The 16,718-nt window shown below is 39.8% G+C and overlaps 1 protein-coding gene across 16 annotated transcripts in view; it reads left to right on the forward strand.

Annotated features, from left to right (window-relative positions):
- The window catches only part of KCNMA1 (potassium calcium-activated channel subfamily M alpha 1), a 510,436-nt gene that overhangs the window by 451,153 nt on the left and 42,565 nt on the right, over positions 1–16,718 (forward strand). For all 16 annotated transcript variants that reach the window (XM_064464921.1, XM_064464922.1, XM_064464924.1 and 13 more), the window contains 3 exons: positions 1,500–1,623; positions 4,558–4,782; positions 8,031–8,223. In XM_064464921.1, coding sequence (XP_064320991.1) covers positions 1,500–1,623; positions 4,558–4,782; positions 8,031–8,223 — 542 coding nt within the window. The remainder of the gene's footprint in view (positions 1–1,499; positions 1,624–4,557; positions 4,783–8,030; positions 8,224–16,718) is intronic.

Raw genomic sequence — 16,718 nt, forward strand, 5'->3', positions numbered from 1 at the left:
GAACATTGTATTAAGAGTTTCTCCAAGTTCTCGGAAGCCACTTTCTATGGAGTTGACCCTGTTTGAGTGAAATGAATGAGAATTTTCCACTGGTTTCAATGGATATATAATCAGTGGCAATAAAATTATGCAAATTAATCACCCTGACGGAATTAGAGATTATACCTTTCTGGGCCTGCAAGCATAACTGTTTTAAGCATGATATAGCATCATCCTGTATTCATGGTAAATTAACCTATATCATGCACAGTGTCAGTGTCTGCTTTAGCAGACAATGCAGAAGAGGGGTTCTTACCACTGTCTGCTGGCCCATAGGCTTTAAGAGTAGTAAACTTTCCAGTTTTGAGAGTTCAGCCAATATGGGCATTTCCTTAATAGGCTTCAAAGACAAAGTGCTTTAAAGTTTGGCCATCTGTCTCAGGGTATTTAGCATATTCCTACACTGCAAGTATTTTCTTTTTTGAAGTGTTACAATTCTGTATCAGGATATTGGAAGCGTTCATCACAAAAACCTTAAGTAAAGACTGTAGTTTTGCCAGCCAAAACTCTGTTCCCTCCTTGAATTTAAGATTTTAGAGTCAGTTTACCCTGTGCCTTGTAAACACGGTCCTCCTTATAGTACTATTGTATAATGCAAGCACTTAGGGGTCCGCACTAGCCTCTGGGAGCATTGGAGTCACTTAGTACTTAGCTTAATTCTTGATTTTAGCATATGAATTAAAGAACTGCATGTGTCTGGGCTTAGATGTAACTATTGCTGGAGAGCAAGTTTATAAACATGTCTTTTATTTGCTTCTCCTTTGAGAAGCCTTGTGCTTTAAAATCTTGCTGCAAAACCACTTAGGAGGTTATCACAGGTAGAGTTGTCCGGGAAAATGGACATTGTTGTTTGGTATTAAAATCATGTATTCCAGATGTGGGCATTTGTTAGTCAGTCTGCTCTAAAATGACATGCTGTTGAATCTTTAAAGGGCCTCAGTTTGGGAAAGCAAAATAAGATTGGGCAAATTGCTAAAATATTTAAAGTGCAGCCTGTTAAAGCTTTTACTGCGAAGAGCATCACGTCAGAAGTTGTATGTGGTGAAAGCAGGTAATTGGCTTTCCATACTTATGCCAGTCAGTCAGCATGGGGCTCTGTGCCCATCCCTTCTACTTCATTGCAGATGCTAATAGCAGCTCCCATATTTATTTTGGAGGGGTGGGACTGGAAGGAAAAACAACTTCTATGGACGTGATGGTGTCAGAAAGCCCTGTTTTAAATGAAACGGTTATTGGTGTAGAAAGAGTATGGAAAATCTTCAAAACTGCCCCCAAAATTTAAAAATTTTTTCCTCCTCAGCTTTTGTTTAGATGTGCCTGCACTGAAAGCGTGGTAAAGTGTAAATACATTTCATTTTTTTTTACTTTTATCCCCCTTTGTACACAGCTCTTGGGATATCTTGCCATCCATAATGCATAATATTTTCCACTTACGTTGTCCTCAACTTGTTTTTCCCCAGGCATGACCCCTTGTTAATTCCTGGCAATGAGCAGATTGACAATATGGATGCCAATGTGAAAAAATATGATTCTACTGGGATGTTTCATTGGTGTCCAGCCAAGGACATCGAAAAGGTCATTTTGGTAGGTATTGATGATAAGTTGTGTTTGAAAAGGTGTTATCTGAACCGTAGAACTGATGCCTAATGGATTAATAAATTAATCTCTACTGTCATTAAATCCGGTGTATCGAAATCAGAAACACAGCGTGGTGAAATCAGAGCTAGCATTGTGGTTAAAGAATTACGATCATATAAATCTGTATGCCGAGTGCAACAATAAAAATTGGTCCGAAATAGAGAATTTATTTTTCATAAGCTGAAATTTGCATATTGAATTTAAATCTTTAGAGAATTAAGGTTGGAAATATTTAAATGTTGACACACCCCATTTATCTTTTTATACAAGGCAGTAGTGATTCTAATACAGGCACATGTTGCTTTGCATTATCTCTTATTTATTTATGTGAATTTTGCTCTCTTAGAACTTCTCTCTCAATTTCCAACATTTCAAGATGCCCAAATAGGCCAGAGTAAGTAGTACTACTACTCTGCCTTTCTAGCATGTTGCAGTGAGCCTAGTCTATGTTTGTTTCGTTTGTTTAACGGGGGAAACCATCAAGCTGACTCAAGTCATTAAAAATAATTAGAAGGCCTATCACAGTCTATTTTGCTCGGTGAAAGTTTGTGCCACTTGTGTTCATGTACTCGTACCTAAGAGTAACAAGTAACTAACTCCAGCTCTCATACGCAAAACTGATGATATTTGAAATGAGCTCCCTGGTGGATCTTCACTTTGTCGCACTTCATAAAGCTTTTCCTGAGCCTGCTCAATTCGATTTTCCTGCGCTGTGGCGTGGCGTAGCCGACGATGGTGACAGCCCCGCTTTATCTGAGCAATCAGGGGTTAAAAGCTTGTCTCCACTTTTCCTCAGGGGGTTTCTGTAATAACTGTGTCTTTGTCTGGAATTGCAGCATCGGTGTTTAAACAGTCAAGCAAGTAAATTCCAAATTCTGAGCTGTGAGACGGAGTTTGGCTGAACACTTTGGGTAGTATGCATTTCTACGCATTCAGCAGGCACGGAGCGGCAGCCCTGCCGTGCCATACTTTGTAATAGAGCTAGGAATCCGCCTTCGTGCTCTAAACACGTTTTAGCAGGCAGCCTTTACTTGTTGTCCCACTTTGAAACGTGTTTCTCCAAAAATGGCGCTGTGGAGTACCTCGTTTGTCATCTCATGGTGATGCCATGTCGGCTTTATCCCCTTCTAGCCTGTGAATCTGTAAGTCTGGCCAGCTTCTTTCTGCTTCATGCGTCATCACCAATAAAGGCACTGCTGGAAAAATGCTTCCCTACACCTTTTCCAGTCCACAATTTATGTCTACATTCATATCCATGCAAATTTAACGCTGTCCTTAGAGACCACGCAACTACAAATTAGTACATAATTTGAAGATGATGGGATTTCCCAGGTTGTCGTCTAATTGATACTTGATGATGCCTCAATCAGAAAAGAATTCATTTCTCTGCCCGAGGTCCGTGTTGGCTCTGTGAGATTCCAGCAGTATCAGATAATAACAACTTTTTTTGACACACAGTCAAATGTACGTGGCTACATACAGATCAATGACCATAGAGAGACACTTTTTATATCGCTCCTTTCAAGACTTTGTCTCTGCCTTGTCACATCTGAGTATTCCAGACCCACAGGGAGAGGCGTGGGACGACTTATGTGCTTCACTTGAGCATTCGCTCAAGCGGCCAAGACCACTCTCTCGGTAGAGTTTTATGAAAATCAGTGTAACTGCCCCAGAGAAATTCAAAGCTCATGTATTTAACTGATGAAAAAACTTCTAATCAGAGCTCCCGTTCTTCTTACATAGCAAACACCTCTGCTGCATATTCTGATCTGTACTGCACATTCTTATGCTTCCATAATTTAGAAAAAGGACGTATACTATGGATAAGCGAGGGGAAAAATCTGCAGTCCACCATTATCTTAGTTTCATTCATCAGCAAAACTTCTGTGTGATGGTACTGACTGTACAACTTCTTGGCAATGTGATATCAGTGGATCTGCAGCCACTTGATGGAGTGCAGTAATGCTAAGACTGGCTCCAGAAATGAAGGTCATTTTTTCCTAATGACTTTATTTAATCATCTTGGTGTTTGAGTTGCCTGCTCAACTGACATTACCACTGATTAAATTAGTGCAAAAATTTATTCTTGTCACTGAGACAAGAAGATAATTCTGAACATCATTCAAATGTTCTCCATGAGACTTTTTTCCTTCCATCTATTCAACAAGTCAGGAAGTCCAGTGGGCCTGGAAAGTTAGTATTAATCACAATATTGCACACTAGTTTTTTCTTACTGAGAGAAGTTCTGTGGAGTGTGGTAGGCATGCATTGTAAAGCAGAGCGGTGTGGGGCGTCCTTTGATTGCTTCTCAGGGTAGTAGCAGCTTGTCCTAAAGTAAGAACTTTGACTCTGAGAGAATATGGTCCTCAATTCACAAGACACGTGTAATACCACAAAGCCCTACTAAGACCATTAGCCATTTCCTTTTCAAATTGGCCCTAAAAAAGCCCCCAACAAACTACTAGTGATTTGTCAGCTAAGGCATGGTTTTGTTCTCTTTTCTATAATCCTTCTAATGGCTCAATGCATAGTAGGTCAAAGTCTGTTCTTAGCTAAACTGGGAGTACTTTGATTGTAACTGGAGTCTTAATCCACATGCGTAGAAACATAGACAGGACCAGAACGCGGTCCAGTACGACGTCTTCCCAAACACTGAAGGATTTGCAAACAAGAACGAAATTGTCTTCTGCTGAGCACGTTTAATGAAGGATAACTAAGGGTAAAATGAACAGCTATTATCCAACCGCTTCTTTGTGCATGAACAATATTGACAGTTGTGTTTTTCCTGGTTTAAAACTCAAGATATGATTTAAGCTTCCCTTTGTTTCATTTCTCCCTTGTCTTTTTGTTTTGTTTTGTTTTTTGTTTTTTTTTTTTTAGACTCGAAGTGAAGCAGCGATGACAGTTTTAAGTGGGCATGTAGTCGTTTGCATATTTGGGGATGTTAAATCTGCTTTGATTGGATTAAGAAATTTAGTGATGCCATTACGAGCCAGCAACTTTCACTACCATGAACTCAAGCACATTGTGTTTGTGGGTTCACTTGAATACCTGAGAAGGGAATGGGAGACACTGCATAACTTCCCCAAGGTTTCAATCTTGCCTGTAAGTCCAAAGCCATATTATTGATACTTTTGTTATTTAGGACACCAGCTGGACAGATGTGTATTGACTTTGATCTTAGGCTTTTTCACTTTTGTCTACTTGTAGGCCTGAGGACTTAGATTTTCCCTTTACTGTGTCTATGAAAACAGAGCCCTGTGAGACCTTATTAGAAGATATTTGCTGCAGCGTTCGGTTCCTCGTCATCCTCATCGGATGAATTTCAGCTGCCATCAAATGTATTAGCTGTGTTATAAATCGAACATTCACTGTAGTGCACTGTATGTAGCCAGTTCCGATGTTGTGACTTCCCTGACTGAATGACAGTAGTTCTTTATGACATTATTTATGTATTTATACCCCAAAAACCTCTGAAAAAAAATACCATTACTCTATCTACATAATATCTAGCTGTTTTCATAAAAAACTTCCTGTAGGCTGGCCTTACTTTATCAGGAACATTGCCATAGCATTTCCATTCAGAGTCCTGCCATACTCGTGCATGGAAGTCAGCAAAATGCTGACGCTTTTGAAATCAGCGCAAAGCTCCTACTGATTTTGCTAGGGACAACCACTGAAACCACAGTTCAGAGGTCCTTTTCCCCCTATATATCATTATCATTCACTTGTGCCCAATACGTAGAAACATGAGCTCCAGGAGAAACAAATAAAGGCCTCCAAGCCTCCAAGTGGTCTTGGGTGGTCACATCTATAAACGTCCCACAAAGATGTAGGCGGGAGGGAAACAAGCCCTCGGTGCAAGTACGGAAGAGAGCGCTCTGTATGTTACAGAGCAAAGTTAGTTTGTATGTTTTTATCAGAATGAAAAATTATGATTCTACCAGTTCTTAATAATTACATTTCAGCTGTTAAAATAAATAAATCCAAGATGGATGTAACCTAAACGGAATAATTCGGAAAATAGCTATAGAATGGAAAGACTGCCTTCACTTCTCATTAATTCAGGCTGTAGGTCTTTGTTACTGTAAATGCAGTTTTAGTGTTAGCCCTTGGCTTTTTTCTGTAAACTGATCCAACAGATGGTGTCACAAGATTCTCTGCTGTCACAAAAATGGTGTCAATATCAGATTTGGTCAGTTAATATCCTCCTCTTCCTGCCATTCCCTTTTAATTCCAGTCACTGTGAAGGCTAAAGACTAAGGAATCAGAATTAAATTAATAATACCGGTGAACTGTGGAGCAGGATAGAATCCAGCTACTGCTTCCAAACTATCCACGATATAATGTGTATCGATTATTATAATGCGTATTTATTTGTAAAGTTTCGATTCTGAACTCTGAAGAGGCATTAAGGAAATACACGCCACCTTTACATTCCCCAATCAGTTTGCACCCAAGTTTAGAGTAGTTTTGGACTAATTTCAAGTTAAACAACTTAAATAGTTAATGCACATTTAAAAATACAGAATATGTAAAGGAATTTTATCTTACACGTTAATGATGGGTGCTGGAGACCACACAGACTTCATTACTGCTTTTTTTTCCAGCCTATGTGGTTTAAAATGGGGATATAAAGTTAGAAATACCAGCGTTATTCTGATCTAATGATACTAATTCAAACGTCTACTGAAGTCTGTGAGATCGTACTGGTAGGAATCATTTGTTAAAGGGAGGCCGCTCAAACGCATTTCCTACTTCTCTGTGCTTTGGTTCACGAGGTAAAGCTTGCTGCTGGTATCTGTTGGGGATGTACTTAGAGCTGACTATAAAAACATCTAGTTAACAAAAAAAAAAGTGGAAATTTCATTTAAAGTCTGTATTAAAAGAGGCATTTAAGCTGCTGAGTAAACTCCTAAAAAGTAGGCAAATGCCAATTTTAAATATCCTCAGGCAGCCTTAATTCTGTCCCTTTGCATAAAATCATTAGGAGTAAGCCTTTAATTAATTACATGATTGCATATTATTTTTCCCCACAGGAACCCTGCTTCACTTGGTGCACAGTGCAGACACAAAGGGCAGAATTAAGGTGGCAGGAATAATCATATCCTAACTTTTGAGTACTTTGTAACTAAAACATATCTGTTCGATATATACTGCTTCCCACAAGGTTTCATGCCTCAAATTATTGAAAGTAATGTGGAATAGTGAGGCCGGTATCTGAAACTAGATGGCAACCACTGAATAAGAATTGAGCTCTGCCTTCACTTTGTGCATTTTAAATTCACTTTTGCATTGAATATTCTCAGTGGAGTTCAGGAGACGTTCACCATGAGTGATCAGGAGATGGAAGAGTAGGGTCTTGACTCGGTTTTATGAAAGTCGCTGTGTGACAAGGGGACAGCTTAGTCTCCTCATCATCATTAGGGTCTTTGGGTACCAAACCATGTGAGGCAGCAGAGCAGAATCTAGTTTCCATTAAAAAAGTCCCTTTTTTCCTGGACCTTGCAGCCCCTGTGTCATAGACTTAATATTCTGTAACTAGAGAGATGGACTGTTGGATGTGAAAGGCAAGTGTTGTCTTTAAACAAAACGTAATGGGTTAAGTGTCACGTCTCATTTGTGTTAACTATGGAAAAAACCCCACGGACTACCACAACATTTCATTTTAATTATTGCATTCTCTGATTGAGAATTGTGGAAGCAGGGAATGTTGCATGAGTTGTGCCCTTTAAGATAAAGTCTTGTTTCTGTTTCAAAGGGTTTAATCACACGACTTTGAAGATCAGTGTGTTTTGCTTCTAGAAGCACCAAAAACGTGCATTGAAAAGGTTTAACCTTTTTTTGTGTATTGCTTCAGGTAGAAAAAAAAAATAGCTTTGTCCTGATTGCATTTCAAAAGCGTAGGACACAGAATGCTTTCCTGTTTAAATTGCTATTCTTTTGCCCAAGACCGTTGTGACTTGGTAGTAGATAAATAGATGTTTAAAACACACCCCTTGTTATATTCAGAGAGCCAGAGGTTGCCACGTTATAGCAACTTAAATCAAGACGATTTCAAGTCACCGAAGAGATGTAGAATGCTGGCATTATTCCTGTTTCTTGTTTGTTAGTAATAGCTTGACTGAGTATTGAGACTGAACCTAAAATGCTGCCATCAGCACCAACTACCCTTTAGATTAGCACACATCTCCTATTCCCTGGCACATAGTTAGACCAGCTTAATGTCAGAGCATAAAAAAGATACTTGTTAAATAATTTCCCAAAGCTCCTTCTCAATCTTTAATTTGTTTTTCTTTTTTTCCTCCCCTGCCCCACCCCCACCCCCCCTCTTTTTTTCCTCTGTGCCGAAGGGTACGCCATTAAGTCGGGCTGATTTAAGGGCTGTCAACATCAACCTCTGCGACATGTGCGTTATCCTGTCAGCCAATCAGAATAATATTGATGATGCTTCGCTGCAGGACAAGGAATGCATCTTGGCGTCACTCAACATCAAATCTATGCAGTTTGATGACAGCATCGGGGTCTTGCAGGCTAATTCCCAAGGTAAGGACTGCCCTATAATACTTCTCTGCAGTGCCTACAGGGGACAGGACCTGGCAGGAAGAATATCCCTCACTCAGTAATTCAAAGAGCCCTACATCAGCTTGCTTGACAGTTAAACCTGCTGATTGGTATGATGGCTTTTAAAGGGACAGTCACGTAGTTTCTCTGCTACATCACAAAGCGCATCTTGCAGAGGAACAATGAATGAACGTGAAACTGGCATCTTTTTCTCATTCTAAAATTTTCCTAAAAAGTGTATAAAATCATTGCTTTCTCCCCCTGCCCTGCTCTGCTCTCTGGCTTTCTTACCAGGGCAGCAGCTGTGATATATCCAAAGCTAACTCCTGCTTACTTTGGAATACCTGAAGCCTCTGTCTAACAAGATTTCTTTTTTCTGTAAAGCACATTGCAACCACAGAGAAAAAGAGCTGAGTAATACAATCCAAAAAGTAAAATAAAAGAACAAGAATTTTAAATCCTTTACAGTTCCTGTACCTTCTTGCTCAAGAAAACCCACTTAGAATTAACTCAAAGCTGATCTCTTCCCGTGGTTTGACATGTGCTCATCCCATTTAAGGACACTGAACAAAATCCTTCAGTCTTTTCTGAGAGTAGGGGATGGATTCATAGGTAGCCAAAGGCTATTTTACACCAGCTGTGCCTGTGCAAAGCAGCTGCAAAGCAGTCCTAAGCACCCTGGCAAAGACGGTCAGTGTAAAAACAATCATCTTCCCATCCCTGAAGGGTCTTGCAGCTTATGCAGCTGAAGTCCTACCTTTGATAAACCTATTAAGTGCTGCAGTAAATATTCCCTCTGAATCTAGCCCTGCTATAAATGTGGGTGTAGAAGGGATAGTGCTTTGGTCTGCAATTTCCCCATGAGCCTGACCTAGAAATAGTTTTCCCTCAAGGACTGTGAGAACTAAGATTAAGTTCAGTTTTTCTTCTTTAGACTCTAATCAAGAAATAGGAATTATGAGCCAGAAATCAGAGGCAGTGGTGTAACTTCTTGAATATGGAAACTTCTCTAAAGTAGAAAATTCTTTGTTAGACTCAGCGATAAGACTGTGGAATTTAATACTGGAATTAAATTGTACCAGGAAACTAAAAGGTTGAAATTTTCGAAGTCGGTTTGGATAGTTCTCTGGATAACAAGTAGATTTAGAGGAGAAGAGGAAGGAAACGTGTTTTCAATCCCATCGGTGGTTGACCTTTCAAATTTGTGGCCTGGAAGCAATACAATCCCAAATATCTTAGAGTTCTTCCATTAGAAATTTGTGATTCTGTGATTATAGTCATGATTAGGAAGCTCATTGCAGGTGTGGAGATTCCTTGTTTTGCCAACTGAGACCTGGGATTTGAAATCTTGTATCTCAAAACCGCATGTGTACTTTCAGTACCAGGCTATTGGCTGTTCTTTGGTGGGTCTCTCTCAGTCTCACATAATTAAATCACATAATCACAGACGTAATTAAAATAATGAAAAAATAGAATCTGTTTGTCTCACCCCTTCCCTCCCTCCCTTGCTGTTCTTGAGCATGGGCGGTCTGAGAGAATTTCCTTCTTCTGCCTCTGCTCAGAGGTTAGTGATATTTCCAGCACTTGGATGTGGTGTTTTACCTCTGGGAGTACACTGGACCTTAGACCATCCCCAAATGAGGATGGAAAAACCTAGCAATGTCACAGTCATGTGCACCACGTGAACACTGGTTAATTTTTTACACTCCGTCCTTGGAGGTGTTCAAGACCTGACTGCATAAAGCCCTGAAGAACCTGCTCTGACCTCATAGCTGACCCTGCTTTGAGCAGGAACTTGGACTAGAGACCCTCTCATGTCCTTTCCAGCCTGAATTGTCTTACGATTCTACAATATGCAGGTTGCTGCTACAGCGTAGCCCCTGCAGGTCAGGAAGTGTAGATGGGGGCCACGGTCCAAATCCCTTCAGTCCTATTCAATGTTACTGATGCAGAGAAGCAGAGGCACGAAAGGTTAGCACATACTTAGAAATTTTGGACATTTCTCCAGGTAAAGATCAGTCTGCTCATGAAAAAAAAAAAGGTGACGCTTTCTGTAGCTTTTCTGGGGAAACAGGACATAACGTACGGCAGGTAACCAGCGGCCTATTTTAGTTGGGAGCACTGACTAGGGAGGGGTTCTTCTAAAACCAGTTGCTTCAGAAAATAATTATCTTTCAAGTAAATTCTCTGCTTATGGTATCTGCAACTCCTGAATTGGTTGCATTGCTTCCAGTACGGTAAATTTTCTTGAAAGACCTTGAATACAACGGTTAGACTGTCAGAAGCAATTAGATCAAGAGATAGCACAAACTTTACTGGAAGTTATATCCAGTGTGACATTTTTGTGTATGAAATGCAGCTTTAACGTATGGGGGATGCAACTATCATGACAATTATATAAACCAGGTGGTTCAACTTTTTCTGGTCAACAAGCAGCACACTAGAACCACCTCACAGCTTCTCACTGGCAATTAAGTACCTTTATTTACAGAGAGAGTTGTCATGTTACTTTTGCTTAAACGTTTATGTCTTATTTGATATACTTGTTTATCCATAACACATTAGCTGGTACAAACTTTGAGTATTGCCAGTCTGAATTTTTCTAGATTTGAATGTATCATTTTGAACTAAGACATTCCTCACCAACACCATCCCTTCAAAGACTGTTCTGCGCTGTTCTTTTATGTGACTCTGATTACTGATCGCAGGAAACACTGACATTAGAAAATCTGAGTGTGTGGAAGAATGTTAGTTGACCTGTGACAGGGTGTTGAAAAGAGAAGAAACAAAACAAAATATGTGATCAGCATGAGAAACATATGGGCTAAGCTGTGAGATCTTTGGTGAGGGAATTAACAGTGTAATCTTACCCTTGCTATTCTAAGTAATAAGCTAGTATGAGTCTGTAGTCACTAAGCAGAGGAATCGCATATGAAACCCTGATATATGATCTATGTTTATGTCTCTGAAAAAGAAAAAAAAAAGTACAGTCATTTAATTGATAGGTATTGAATGCACAAGGATCCTTCCAGTTTTTATCTGTGATTATTTCACTCTAGCATCAGATGAAAGATGACACCAGTACAAGAATGCGCTGTAAAAAGCAGGATGCAAATTTATTTAACCATCAGATAAGCCATAATCATTGGCCAGTGCTGAAGTATGGAGCCATAATTATGACTTCTTTGTTCTAAGTTGGTAGCAGGAAAAGAACCACAAATTTGGGGATTTCATTCCCTTTTCCCCAGAGCGTCACCCTCGTCACCTACTTTAACACCAAAGTCACTTCCAGTCCTAGGCACATAAACACTCATCCCTAGCCAACCTTCTGTACCCATCCAGACACGCCCTTTCCAGCCAGGGAGGTAGCATTGCACCAACAACTGAGCCCAGATGCAGTCTGAAAGGAAAGACCTTGTAGAAGGAGCAGGAGGGTGGACATACGACAGCAAGGCTTGCTGATAGGGGAAGTTCCATAACAATAGGGCTACCAATTCCAAATGGATTAAGTTAACTGCTGAAAGAAAGTCTACTGAATTAATGTGGTTTATGTCAACAAAAGATTTTCCCATTACTTGTTCAAGATGAACTCAATACGCACATGGCAGTTTTTGTGCAGGAAACAGAGACTTGCCAGTGTCTCCTTATACTGTTAAAATATTCCCCCCAGGCCTTCGGACAGGGTAACATTATTTATCTGGGCCTTCTATAAGTAGTGCGACAACACCTTTGTCCTCTGGTCTGCCTGCCTGGAGTCCTTACTGATCCTGCCAGAACGGCATCTTAACCAACCGCAGTGCTCTGCCTTGACCTCCTGAAGAAGAAAAAAATAGCTCAGAGTTCCAAGGCACAGGAAAAAGAAAAAAAATTCTGGACCAGAGCTACAAAGGGCCCTGGAGTACCCAGAGCAGATGACAGTAAACTGTCTAAGTTGTCAAACCCATGTTCATCATCAGCTGTCTAGCAACATATGACCAAACGCATGACTACACAGAACTGTGAAGGTGCCTTCCTTGGAAGGAAAAGCTTACTAACTGTTCTGGAAGGGTTTGCTTTTTCCTGTCCATAAAATGTGTAATTCTACTCAAAAAGAACAAGAAACACTTTCAAATTGGAACTGTGTCGTTGAAAGCTCTCGTGTTGAAAGCATTCCCGTGGCTGTCTGCATTGAACGTTTCAAAGCTGACTGGGCGGCTCCTTCGGCTCACAAGAGGTTAGGGGTGCAGACTCTGGTGTCCTGAAAACGAGCTTTTGGGAATCGCCAGGGCAGTTTGTTGCGTTTGGGAGACCTGGATTCCCAAGAACAGAAAGGCCAAAGTGTGTCCCACCGAAGCTGCAGCAAACTGGTGCTTTCATTAAGATATCTCAGCTCCCGAGATAGAAAATGCTGTAAAGTCGGATCTTGGCCCACCTCTCCACAAAATGACTCATAAACTCAGATGTCTTATTTGTGACAAGGCAAGTCCTGTTTTTATCTTGCAGTTCCTCTTATAGATGTTGACCGATTGTCTTCCTGGAAAGGTTTGTAAAGAGATATGTTTGTGGTGGAGAAAAAAAGTCGCCCTCAGTTACTGGACATCTGTTTTTATCGTCCCTTGATCCGTCCCGATTCTCATTCTGTCCCCTCAAATACAAAGTGAGATTATTTTATCCAGAAGTATTTTGCAGAGAAGACAAAAGGATGTTAAGCATTTGTGCTCCGTAGCCGCAACAATTTTCCAAAGCACCCAGGAAGGTAGAGTCTGGGATGGGCTCTGCCTTGGCAGTTATGTTGGGAAAGCACCAATAATTCTCCTTTCCCTCATTCTGTTGACCTTTCCATGCTTTTTTCTTCAAGTAGCATCTGTTGACTGCTCCCACGTAGTTTTTCATGTTTCTTGTATTTTCTTTCAGAGCCTTACACTGTGGGAGTTTTACTTGGTTTTTTACCCACCAGATGACCAGGGCCCAACACAAAATATTTTTCTTCAGTTGTAACTAAAACTGTTATTTGGCTTTCTTCCCAAAACCCAGAAAGACAATTATACTTAACTGTTTAGAGATTTATAAATAATGTACCAGACTAGCCTCTGGGTAGTAACTTTAGAAATCCAACTCAATAATTTTCTTTTATTGGATAGTGATTTAGATCTTATTTTGAGTCCTATATAATAAGAGCAGTACATTTCATTAAAAAACACTTACTGAACAATAAAGAAAAGTGATCTTATGGCTCCAAGCAGGTCTAAAGTACAGAAAGGGGAGGCTGTATAGTGACATTTTTTCTATGGGCATTACAAGACAGATCACAGTACAGCAGGGTAGATGTATTTCAGTATAGTAACAATTGCAGCTGTTTTCTGAATGACTTCAACTTATGAGAATTTTCCCTAGGAACACTATTTCAACACATGAGAGATCTTTTTAAGGCCTCCATTTACAGTTCTTGTAATAGATCCTCCAATAAGAAAGAATAAAGAGGAAAAAATAAAGAGGGGATGAACTCCTGGGTAATACGTCTCACATATCATAGCAGGATTCTTCTGGGGAAAATCCTGTAAAATGAAGTCAGTGTTCTCAGGATTTTACACACTGACCTGCGAGCGTAACGGGTAACACAAGCTAAAATAACCTTGTACAAGTTTAGTTCCATTTGATACCGTTCCTTTAAAAATCACTTGTGGCTTCATCGTCATTTTATGTTGGAGCTGGCTTAAATTTCACTTGAAAGGACAAAAACATTTAGCCACTGAGGTTCATTAGATTTATTTCACAATCTGTTGATTAATTCTTAAATTATTGCCATTTTTGATGGGCTTAGTCTCGCAATCTGCTGCAAGAAATTTCCCATTAAAATGAATTTGAGGTCCACATTCTATTTTGTTTGCAGGTAATCTGTTCTTCTTCACCTCTACCAATCAATAGTTCTTGGTTGTTCTATCGCTGAAATGTTAGCAAAAGAGAGAGAACAATAGTATTATCAGGATTGGGAATGTGAGAAAATTCTTAAGCAAGGGGAAAGGATAAATACTTTCTGAAATGCTTGGTTAGCAAAGGTTTTGTGGCACTTTAAGAGATAACTGTGTCCGAGTGCTGCTAGAGGTGTTTGGTTTAAGTGCAAAACAATAGTTTTATTCCCGAAGGAGGGGGGGTTGGTGAATGTTGAATCTTATTCCTCTTACTTTACAGTCATAAGATAAAGTTTTTAAGTGAGGATTTGAAAATACAGGGTTTGGTAATGACAGATGCAGTTACTTTTTAGGCTGTTATGGAATTCAGTATCCTGTGGCAACTCCAGCACTGTTTCCTATGCTTAATTTGTTATGGTACATGAAAATGGAGAAAGAGAAAGCCTTACTTCCGAATACAGACAATCAAACTACTTAAGCCAGCTAAATAATTTCAGAGGTTAAGGAGTTACTTAACCTCCTTAGGAAAGCATATGAGTAAAAGCAGAATATTAAACGTAGATGTAATATTAAAAATAAATAAAAGAATAGTGCTGGCAGAAAGTGAAAGATTTGGGGTAAGTTTTTTAAGTGTCAGAGGGAGCCATGACACTAGCTTTATAAACGCCTGGGTTCCTGTGTGTCTTTGCAAATCAATGTCATTTAGGCCGCAGAATGCTTGTTATGCTTAAAGATAGCTCATAATTTCCTAAATCACATAGGTGCTTTGAAAGATCTCCTAGACAATAGCAGTCCTACCAGTCACGCTGGCAAAAAGAGCAAGTATTTTGCACTGACATCAGGGTTATTGGTTTGTCAGGATTGATGGTTCAGTGGATGGTTAAGCGTGGTTTTATGCTGTGTGTTTCTGAACGCGCCTTGTATTTTTGCTAACATCAGTTGTTGTAAATGACAAAAATAATAATCCAATTAACAAAATTTTCTACTTGGCTGGTTGTAGTTTAACTAATTGAATTTTGAAATGTTTCTTGTAGTTCAGTTTCATTATATTTTTCAAAACAAAGGCTGACCATCGTAAGTAATGAAGCTAATAACTGAAAAATGAGATAAGGGTATCCTAACTTCTCAGCACACGTCCCACATCACCATTTTTTCACACACAAAAAAAAAAATCCAATTTTTGAAGATTAGGTCACTGTGATAAATAACTCAGTACTAACTTTTTGCAACATGCCCATAATTTCTTATCCTGCTGAAGCAGATGGATCAGCTGATGGCTGTTATTTATTTTGTGGTAGCACACTGGAGCTCTAGATGGGATTAAGAGCTTGTTGTCATAGTCCTGATATATACAAGAATAAAATACGGCCTTTGCCCTGGCAAGTTTACAATCTGATGCCTTGCTTGTTCCAAAACTTAAGTTATGTGCTCAATGTTCTACGGGTTAATAAATCTCGCTGACTTCAATGAAACTATCCACCTGTGTAAAGTTAGATTATGTGCAAGTCTTTGCAAGATTTGGACTTAAATAAACTAAAGAGCCTGGGTGGCAGAGAGGCTGTTCACTTTGTTTCCTGTGCTGTAGCTGGCATCTATGTCAGGCGCCCTTCCCTCCTGTCACACAGGACCTCGCTACCCTTCCAGCCTTCGCAAGAAACCCTCCGCAGAAGAGTGCCCGCCCAGCACCGTTCGCGTGCCGTGTATTTTCCTTGCAGCTGGATGCTACGTTAGCTGACGGAACTTACACACACGGAGAACAGTTTCCCATCTCTCTCAGAGTTTCCTAGGAAGAGAGGAAACTATTAAGAAAAGAGGTTTTCAACTCTGTTGCTCATAAACTAAAAATGTGTCGGGGAATGGCTGGAAAGGCACGTTTCTTTGACACAGCTTCCCTGTATTTGAGAAATGCTGCAAGGTCCTAGCCCAAATACCTTCAAGCTTTCACAGTTGCCTCTTTTTCTGCTGCTTTTGAGCCACCTGCTTCAGCCAGAGCAAGATAAAACCAGGCAAAGGAGGTAGATAGTACAGTACATCAAGCACGTGATTTTACACTTAAACTATAAATATGTTTAACCATCCCAAGACTGTTATAAATTCGCGGTGACTCTATTTTATTATTATTTGCTGTTCAACATCTTGAAAGCAAACCCCCTATTATGAAGGTGTACTATTTTGTGCATTTCTGATGCTGAGGAATAAAAAAAAAACGTGCTCTTTTTATGAGCATTAATTATACACCAGGCAAGGAAGCAATTGCCTCTATGTTATGAAATATTAAATCAAAATGCTTCCTGTTCCCAGATGTCCCAGAGATAAATACAGCAGTATTTTGAAGCCCCACTTGGAGCTGTTTTGCCTGCAAATTTATAGTTTTGTCTCCATTTTCAGAAAACCCTGTTTTATGTGAAGTATAGCACTCTTGGTAGTTTTTAAGGAGCAAACTCCTCTGGAGTTGCCTATGTAGGCAACAACTCTTACGTAGATTGCACACAGGGGATCTGAAGTTGAAAGGCTCCTTTAAGATGACAAATGGGTTGAAAGTGTTATTGTCTTTGATTGCATGCCTTACATCATCTGTATGTAGGAATA

Source organism: Phalacrocorax carbo, chromosome 13 (genome assembly GCF_963921805.1).
Source record: "Phalacrocorax carbo chromosome 13, bPhaCar2.1, whole genome shotgun sequence".
In the NCBI taxonomy this organism is placed as follows: Eukaryota; Metazoa; Chordata; class Aves; order Suliformes; family Phalacrocoracidae; genus Phalacrocorax; species Phalacrocorax carbo.